The 9,961-nt window shown below is 38.6% G+C and overlaps 1 protein-coding gene across 2 annotated transcripts; it reads left to right on the top strand.

Moving 5' to 3' along the window:
- Window positions 1–1,182: 1,182 nt before the first annotated feature.
- On the top strand, window positions 1,183–9,698 carry LOC110941282 (TOM1-like protein 1). Of its 2 annotated transcripts, none has more exons than XM_022182901.2 (4): window positions 1,183–1,348; window positions 1,598–2,123; window positions 3,002–3,256; window positions 9,118–9,698. In XM_022182901.2, exons 2-4 carry the CDS (start codon window positions 1,605–1,607, stop codon window positions 9,517–9,519), a joined length of 1,176 nt encoding a protein of 391 aa, XP_022038593.1. In that variant the 5' UTR covers window positions 1,183–1,348; window positions 1,598–1,604; the 3' UTR covers window positions 9,520–9,698. The 2 variants fall into 2 exon arrangements, with proteins under 2 accessions (XP_022038593.1, XP_022038594.1); XM_022182902.2 differs by having other exon boundaries at window positions 1,183–1,450.
- The last annotated feature ends 263 nt before the right edge of the window (window positions 9,699–9,961 follow it).

Raw genomic sequence — 9,961 nt, 5'->3', positions numbered from 1 at the left:
TGGAGGAGCGGATCGTTGTGGGACTCGGATCACAAACATTATGTTAAACAATTGAACTTATAACTTTACTTTGGATTTTCATTATTACGCTTCCGCTATTGATACTATGTTTGGTTTGGAACATCAGTCGTATTGATTTGGGTTTTACAAACTATATTAATTATATTATGCTATGTTCAATATGATTGATGGCTTGATCCTGGTCGCGTCACGCCCCAAGCGGTGGTACTCCGCATGTGGATTTTGGGGGTGTGACATACGTCACGGTAATCCCCCACCGGGCCCACCGGTGATACACGTGGAAATCGGGGTGTGACAAGTTTCTTTACATGGCCCTGCTTGAACTTCATAGGACTCCATCAAGATTGTTGACCTCCGGTGTTCAACATACATGTCTATCAGGTTGACTCCTTGACGCACATGATCAAACATAGCTTCTAAGTCAACATCACATTTTAATGTCCTAAGACCAAAATCCAAAGACATGTAAGGTTCCTTGTAATGAATGTAGAAAAAGAGACCATCATCGTAGTCTATTTTCTTAATCATCTCCTCTAAAACATCCGTAGTCAACACACGAAAATCTACATGATCAATGTAGTTGATCTTTCCATCTAAGTATTCTCTATTTGGGTTTTCTACAAAATTACCTCCATGGTGTAATTTAATTGTAAATTGTCTCTATGTGTCACCTGTAAACAAACATCAACAACATATTAACACAACAAAAGGTTCAATTTTTACCTAAATCAGACCCTGTGAGCTTGCATGTCACTTACGGTACATCTCGGTCTGGTTTGAAATACTGATCTTCAGCTCTAATCTTCCATAATCGAAGATCTATACTCGTAACAACTTGGATTTCGCTTGTAATTGTTCAAATGTGCAGGATTGCCATGTACAGAGTGATGATTTTAGAACTAGGTTAATTTGAGGGTTTCATACTGATGAAATGTGAAAGATAAAGGGATGTAAGTAAGGATTAGGGTGAAATTACCAGTTTGCCCTTTGACCGTTTAAAGAATACGCTGCAATCTAACAGAAAGAAAGGTCATGGGGGTAATGTTGCGATAGATCGACACCATTGGAGGGTCAGACATCAATCTTTTCCATGTTAGAGGTCTGAGTGCTAATCTGCTAAAACCCAAGGGGTAAAATTACTCTTAAATAATAAAGCAAGGAAGCAAGAGAGTGAAGATGGTAAAAGGGAATGTTGAGAGACAAAACATAAAGAAAATATTAGGTAGAGGGGTTAATATTGAAGGTCAAGGTGGGGTATAAGACGACTTTGCTGCAACTTGAAGTTTCCATACCCACCTGCGAGTCTTCGGTGCGACCAACGCAAAAGGTACTGTTTCATCCTATGTTTTGATTCCAATTGTTTATGTGATCGTTGTTTGCTGTGTGTATATCTCGCTCTCGATCACCTCGTCATCCGATTCTGTATTAGGTTAGTTGTAATCGAATACTTGTTTCATCATCATTGGTTATAGAAGACGATTCAACTTGTTGTTGTTGGTTAGTTTTAGTCTAGACTACCAGAGCGATTAAGTTATGATGATATCTATCTGTCTATCTAATTGGATTGTTTTGACAGTTGAAACATGAGTGATAATCTTATGGACAAGGTTAATGCTCTGGGCGAGCGCCTGAAGATCGGTGGATCTGAGGTTGGGCAGAAGATCTCTGCAGGCATGAGCTCCATGAGTTTCAAGATGAAAGAGTTCTTTCAAGGTCCCAATCAAGCTGATAATCTTGTGGAGGAAGCCACTGCCGAAACCCTAGATGAGCCTGACTGGGCGACAAACCTTGAGCTGTGTGATATGATCAACAATCAAAGGGTCAGTAGCATTGACATCATCCGTGCCATCAAGAAAAGGATCATGCTGAAGAACGCTAGGGTTCAGTACTTGACTCTTGTCTTGCTTGAGACTCTAGTCAAGAACTGTGACAAGGCTTTTTCTGAAGTTGCTGCAGAGAGAGTGCTTGATGAGATGGTTAAAATCATTGATGATCCCCAAACCGTTGTTAATAACCGTAATAAAGCCCTCATTTTGATTGAAGCTTGGGGTGAGTCTACTGAGGAGCTTCGATATTTGCCTGTTTATGAAGAGACATACAAGGTATCTCTCTTTATCATTATTTGCATCTTCTAATATACACTGCCCTGCCTTCTTTTCTTATGTGTTACACTGCCACTTAAAAAACAAAACAAATGACGAAACAGCACTTGACATATGCTATTAGAAAGACAAACCAATCAGTTATTTTAACAGAGATAAGGGTTTATTTTGTAAATATAAAATCTCGTTTAGATATTATACCAACTTATGTTAAATTATTTTACATTTATCTGTTTTCTGATTTGTTAATTATGGAAGTGGGAGATATAATATAACAACAGTTTTACGTGGTTTGTTAATACATTCGTTATTAAAAAATATCCTAAGATGTCAAAAAATTCAATCTTGAATATATCCTTCTGAGACCATCCGTAGTGGGGGGTATATCGCGCCACCACCCCCTATAACGCCCTATGGCGCCGGCGAACACCGCCACGGGGGGCGCTATAGCCCGGAAAAAAAGTCTAGCTCGTGAAAATTATTACGGCGCCACACAGTGGCGAAGCTTGAGATTTCCGACCGGAGGGGGGGGGGTGTGGAAGTCACTGGACCGAAAAATTTCTATAAAAGTTCAGGGGGTCGGCCGCCCCTCCTGCCCTTTAAAAGCTTCGCCCATGGCACCGCACACATATATATACATACATATATATGTATAATTGAAAGGGTATAACCCCACTACACACTCAAGTCATATAACCCCCCTTTCTTACACAATTGCCACATGTCGTATAACCCCACATTTATGGGGGTTATGGGGCTTGACCACTGTACTTTGTTATTTATTTACAAACCTTAAAAACATAAAAAATGCTATTTTCTTTATTATGTATTCAGATTTTAGAATATTAAGTTTTTTAATAATCATGTGTGTAATACAGAGTTTGAAATCAAGAGGAATACGATTCCCGGGTCGTGATTCAGAGAGTTTGGCTCCTATATTCACCCCTCCTCGTTCAATTCCACCTTCAGAAGTATATCCTGTTCCTCCACAGAATATTATTCAACAAGAGATTCCGCTTCCAGTTCAAAGCATGTCAGCAGAACAAACAAAAGAAGCCTTTGATGTGGCAAGAAACAGTCTTGAGCTTTTGTCGACTGTTTTATCATCTTCACCTCAACAGGATGCTTTACAGGTATGGATGTTAAATTGAACGATTCATTACAAGTAGAGCCCACCGTCCACTTATATGTGCGTCGTGTTTCATCTCAACCTTGTCAAAATAAAGTTTCTTGCTACTAGGGAACAGGTTAAACTCGTGTGACGTCTTAGATTAAGATTGTCACGGTTAATGCATTATTTATTGGTAGAAAAATGAGCAAAAAAAGGTGTTTGCAGGTAGCTTATTTAAACCAGTACAAAATACTAATATGAGGGATGGCAATGGGCTGGGATTTTCATATATGTATATATATACATATATATATATATATACATATATATATATATATATATGTATATATATACATATATATATATATATATGTATATATATATATATATATGTGTGTGTGTATGTGTATATGTGTGTGTGTGTGTGTGTGTGTGTATATATATAGGGTGGGGTTCTAGAGTGAACACTAGTGTATTTGTGAACTGAGTGAACAAATCCTGTCCATTGATTTACATCATCAAATCGTAAAATACACTAGTGTATTTTCATCATCAAATCCTGACCGTTAATTCACACTTGTGTAATGATAATCAAGGGCTAGGATTAGTTTACTAGTGTTCACTATCAAGGGGATTGTTCACAAATGAACCTAACCCTATATATATATATATATATATATAGGAGAAGGATCCATTAAGAACCACCCTTTATTGCGAGAACCGCGAGAACCAATGTGAACACAACCCAAAATACCTAAAAAAAATCTAAAAAACACACAATTTTTTTTAATTTTTTATATATATAGGGTTCATGCGAGAACCACCTTTATTGCGAGAACCGCGAGAACCAATGCGAACACAACAAAATAAACCCACTAAACCACCCAAAACCTAACGGATCCTTCTCCTATATAAATGTATATATATATATGTATGTATGTATAGGATCAAGATCAAGGGAAAACCATTCCGAGTTGTGAGAACTTAGAGAACTCGGCCTTCCCATGCGAGTTTTGCCCCCATATTTTTCACACCCCTAGATTAAAATGTTTAGAAAGACTGACGTAAAAAAAATCGAAGTGGTATTTTTCGGCCCCTTACAGCTGCCGTAAAAACTGATGACATAAGCATGACATCACTTTTTACAGCATTTACGGCTACCATAAATGAAAAAAAAAAACTAGTTTTTTTTTTTGGAAAAGTTGATTTTTTAGGATTTTTGGTAAAAAAAGTTTTGGAAAAGCCTTTCGTAAGACCGAGTTCTCTAAGTTCTCTGATGGGAATGAGCTATAAGGTGAAAGTGATACATAGGTATTCCTAAGGGGCTAAAGTGTAATATAGAGGGTAGTATAAGTAATAGAGAAATAAGGCATGTTAGGGATAGGATTGAGTTTGTTAGTTCTTTAGGGCTCCTGCGATGTGCAGTGAGAGAGGGCTACGCCCTGGATTATCTTTGTAATTGTTCCTTTACGTATTCAGCAATACTACTATCGTTTTGTCCTTGTTCCTATTATCTTCTCTAAATCCAATCATTTCATATCCGATCTCTATCATTGGTCCGACCTGCCTGTGACCTGTCGTTCATCAGCATGGAAACCCTAGTTCATAATTTTCGATTGGATGTCCATGAACAACAGATTAAACAACTTCAAGCTGATGTTACAGAAATCAAAACCACTTTGAAGGCATTAGAAGACAATCGCGCTGAATCCCGTGAGTTTGAAAAAATGTTTCTCGCTTGGATGCAACTTCAGGAGACGAGGTCTGATGATAGTTCGTCAGGATCTAGATCTCCTTCGTTTCTTCCAGATCCGCCTTCAGATCTGCAACCTGACTGTGTGGTGGATTGTCACTCTGCTCCTCTTCCTTCTTCTCCATCTGTCCTCGATCAACTGGCGGCAATAATTTCCAGATCTGAAGAACGCTTGCGTTGCTCTGAACATTTAATGTCGACTAGTCATACAGCTTCCCGATCTGAATTCAGTTCATTTGGCGATGTTGCTCATTCTGGTTTTTCGTCTCCTGTGGCTCAGGTAGCGGCCGCCCTACCCAGATCTGACAACCACTCAACCGACCAGACCAAAGTGGGGCTAATAAGTGCTAATTGGGCCTTCTCTAATGACCTTCGGTGGGTGTTGCGCTCTGGTTCACGGGTGGGCCACGATGTGGAGCAGCTATTTGTTATGGGCCAATACCCTCCGGATCTGGGCCCTTTCTGTGGGGACGTTCAACATGTCGTTCAGTTTCTATTTTCACCTTTGTCATCGGAGTTTGTTATCTCCAACCACGACGCGATTGCCAACAATACTTCTGCTCCTCCGTCTTCAATTTCATTATCTAGGACTCGCCACCGATTCTATGCGGTTGTGAATGGCGTGGTTCATCAATTTCCATTACGATTGTCGTTGGAATTCGCGGCTACTTCTTCGATTCAATCCCCGCCAGTGCACCAGATACATAAGTTCTGGCCTCCCGCATTGAAGGGGTGGGATCTTGTTTCCACTATTGAACGCCCGGTTGTCGCTCAGGATCCAGCCTCTCTGACTGAGTTTCAAACTTTTGCTTTGATTTTACGAGCGGATTTCAAGTCCGTTCCGGTTAATCTCACCAAAATAGCTGGTCACCATCGCAATTTTGCGGAATTCCTCGGGCCTGCGTTTGTGTCTCAGCAGCTTCACACGTTCACCATGCTTCAACAACAATTTCCGTTGGTCACAGTGGTGTCTACGTTCAAAATTGGTGATCGACGCCTGGGTTGGAAAGGAGGAGGTGATTTCGATAGCTATTCCGTTGAGTTCATCATCCAGTGGACTTCTCAGTTTGTGTCCACTCATGTTGACCGGGTTCTGTCTTTTGGCACGTTTGCTCTTGTTGGCACTTTCTTTCTTGCAAAACTACCGGATATTCATGGGTGGTACAAGACTGCAAGTTCTGTCATTGAGTTAATTGTTGGATTATATCATTTGTGGGTGGTGCATGGGCAAGGTCGGCCACCAGACGACGTAGCCGATTCCAGTCTTGAGGACAAGACTGTTTTGAAGGGGGGAGTAATGATGGGAATGAGCTATAAGGTGAAAGTGATACATAGGTATTCCTAAGGGGCTAAAGTGTAATATAGAGGGTAGTATAAGTAATAGAGAAATAAGGCATGTTAGGGATAGGATTGAGTTTGTTAGTTCTTTAGGGCTCCTGCGATGTGCAGTGAGAGAGGGCTACGCCCTGGATTATCTTTGTAATTGTTCCTTTACGTATTCAGCAATACTACTATCGTTTTGTCCTTGTTCCTATTATCTTCTCTAAATCCAATCATTTCATATCCGATCTCTATCATTCTCACAACTCGTATAAGTTTTCATATATATATATATACAGTGGCGAAGCTTGAGATTTCCGACCGGGGGGTCGGAAGTCACCAGACCTAAAATTATAGCTTAGAAATTATAAAATCGGGGAGTCGAAAACATATATACCTAAAAAATTCTATACGAAAACTACATACCGGGCACTATTAAGCGAAAAGTTCGGGGGGTCGGGTGCACCCTGGCCCCCCACTAAGCTACGCCCTTGTATTTGCGAACACCAGTGTATTTGCGAACTGAGTGAACAAATCCTGGCCATTGATTTACACACATGTATGGCTAGGATTTCATCATCAAATCGTAAAATACACTAGCGTATTTCATCATCAAATCCTGGCCATTGATTTACATACGTGTATGGCCAGGATTAGTTCACTCAGTTCGCAAGATACACTAGTGTTCACTCTTGAACCTAATCCTATATATATATATAGGGTGGAGTTCTAGAGTGAACACTAATGTATTTGCGAACTGAGTGAACAAATCCTGGCCATTGATCTACACACGTGTATTGCCAGGATCTCATCATCAAATCGTAAAATACACTAGTGTATTTCAACACCAAATCCTGGCCATTGATCTACACACGTGTATGGCCAGGATTAGTTCACTCAGTTCGCAAGCTACGCTAGTGTTCATTACTGAACCTAATCCTATATATATATATAGGACAAAGATCCGTTAGGAACCACCCTTTATGGCGAGAACCGCGAGAACCAATGTGAACACAACCAAAAATGCCTAAAAATAGCTAAAAAAACACAATTTTTTTTTAATATTTTTTATAAAAAATCGCTACTTTTAGTAGCAAAAAATTTTTTTTTTGGCTACTAAAAGTAGCAATTTTAACATAAAAAAATTAAAAGAAAAAATTTAGATTTTTTAGGTTTTTTGGGGGTTTAGTTTTTAGCATTTTAGCTTTTTTTGGGGGGGGGGGGTTAGGTTTTTTTAGGGTTTTTTTAGCTATTTTAGGTTGTGTTCACATTGGTTCTCGCGATTCTCGCAATAAAGGTGGTTCTCGCATGAACCTTACCCTATATATATATATATATATATATATATTACTTTCCTTTATAATTTTATGTTTTGAAAACCTATATAATACATTAAATTGCGATAAATAACATAGATATCATCATCATCGTAATAATATTTGATATATTTAAAAATGTAAATATATTGTATTACTAATCTAAAAAATAATTTTGTGTTTCATAGCACATAAATATGAATAATGTCATCAAAGTATATGTTTAAAATGAAAAGTTTATTTTTTTCAAATAACAAAGCTAGAAGAATGAGACATTAGTAAACCACAGTCAAAGGAAAATAAATATAAAATCTAAAAGTTTTCGGGTATACACTTCGCTTAAATGGGTATATAGTTTTGGGTAATCGGGTCGGATATCATATCATCTAATCCCATACCCGTCTCATACCCGCGAAATATTTTTTTCCGATACCCATACCCGGCCCGGGTATCGAGTACACCCGTCCCAAATGCTTCGGGTTTCGGGTATACCCATCGGGCTCGGGTATTTTTGCCATCCCTAAATATGACCCCTCTAAATTCTTAATTCCCAAGTTGTCTTGACCGGATACTCAACTATAAGCCTATTTGCTCTTCTAGCCCTTTCAGCTTATAGCAGAATCTTTGGATGCAAGCTTTTTGTCGGTATAACACATCCTGAGTGCGGACTTGCTACTATTAATTTTCTTGCATGATTTATTTACACTATATAGTTGACTGGTAAAGAAGAGCTTTTGGTCATATGAGGAATCTTGATAGGCATCCCATGTGTATACAGGAGGATCTTTATGTTTGTAAATAGGCCGTGTCCTATTTATTTGGTGGTGTAAGGATTCATCATGTGAAGTTGATCTTAAATTATTTGTTTATACGTACGTAATTGGTTTCATGTTCGAGGCTCATACATTATGTGCTATTATTTATCAATCTTCCGTAATTAGTCCATCTATTTCCTTTACACACTTGTAGAGATAGGCAATTCTACACCAAATGTAAATTGGTTAATTTGCATTTTGTTTCATCTCAGATGAGTCAAATAAAAAAATAGCTACAAGGTTCCTTTAATTATTTTTAACATAAAGATGTATATTATTGTAGTAACAATCTTGTCCTTGTATAATCATAATTAACACATTAATTTTTCTTATAGATAAAAGGTGGTTGCGGATCAACCCAACCCAACCCAAACATGTCTGTTTTGGCCTGAATCCACTTGACCCTTTACCCAACTTGGCAACTGATCTCACCACTTCTAGTCAGTAAGGGTCCTTCTGGTTTGCACCACTGTGAGGCCTTTACACAAGTTGAAAATCAGATCATCTTGTTTTGTGTTTGCCTAGAACGCTTTTTTTTATCAACATATTTGGTGAACATACAATACAGGGCATGTAAACTGCTGACATGGAAATTAAGTACACCTAACAACAGTCTTTTTATTTTATTTTGAGGAAATTAGGTCTTTTTACCATAACTTGTTATGTTTTTTAATTACAGGATGACTTGACCTCGACACTCGTGCAGCAATGCCGCCGATCCCAGCTAACTGTTCAGAGAATGGTGGAGACAGGTGGAGATGATGAAGCCCTGCTGTTTGAGGCGCTGAGTGTGAATGATGAACTCCAGAAAGTTCTATCAAAGTATGAAGAAATGAATAAACCTAGTCAGGTGCACCGTGAACCAGAACCCGCAATGATAGCTGTTGCTGCTGAGCCAGATGAACCGCCACAAGCCGGGAACGAAGAATCATTGATCAGAAAGCCGGCCGGGTCACGTGGCAGCAACCACAATGATGAAATGATGGATGATCTTGATGAGATGATATTTGGGAAGAAAAGTGGTAGCCCATCTGAAACCAACAAGGATAAATCATCTAAAGATGATCTTATTAGTTTTTAGGGCTTTATAGTTCATCAGGTTGCTACTCAAATTCATCTTTCGAAAAAAAGTTGCTACTCAGATTGTGATAAACATGAATTTATACCCTTTTATGCCCTTTTTTTTTTTTTTTTGGTGTGGGGAGATTTTATTTGGAGTTTTATCCTTGTTTTCTACGTGCATTTTGTGTTATTTTTGAACTACTGCTAGATTTTCACTATACAAAGGCCAAAGTACTACCAAGCTTGGAACACAATGTGGTGATTTTATCTGCATTTATAAAGAGTTTTTGGGAGTGTTTAGCCTGATTTGGCCTTTTCATCTCACGATGAGAGCCCTAATTTACTACACCATCTAAACGTTTCAAATGTTTACATCAAGGGGATCCGAAGCCTAAGTGATATCCATCTTAGATTGGTTTCCTTGCTATACTTTTTATTTTATTTAGACTAGTTTAAGTACC

Source organism: Helianthus annuus, chromosome 5 (assembly GCF_002127325.2).
Source record: "Helianthus annuus cultivar XRQ/B chromosome 5, HanXRQr2.0-SUNRISE, whole genome shotgun sequence".
In the NCBI taxonomy this organism is placed as follows: Eukaryota; Viridiplantae; Streptophyta; class Magnoliopsida; order Asterales; family Asteraceae; genus Helianthus; species Helianthus annuus.
Note: the sequence above shows the minus strand (reverse complement) of the source record. Positions and strands in the feature narration are given on the sequence as shown.

Bases quoted from the DNA above. Each gene is read 5' to 3' on its own strand.
- LOC110941282 (XM_022182901.2), top strand. From the start codon at position 1,605: ATGAGTGATAATCTTATGGACAAGGTTAATGCTCTGGGCGAGCGCCTG. The intron at 2,124-3,001 runs GTATCTCTCTTT...TGTGTAATACAG, and splicing joins TTTATGAAGAGACATACAAG to AGTTTGAAATCAAGAGGAAT. The intron at 3,257-9,117 runs GTATGGATGTTA...TTTTAATTACAG, and splicing joins CTCAACAGGATGCTTTACAG to GATGACTTGACCTCGACACT.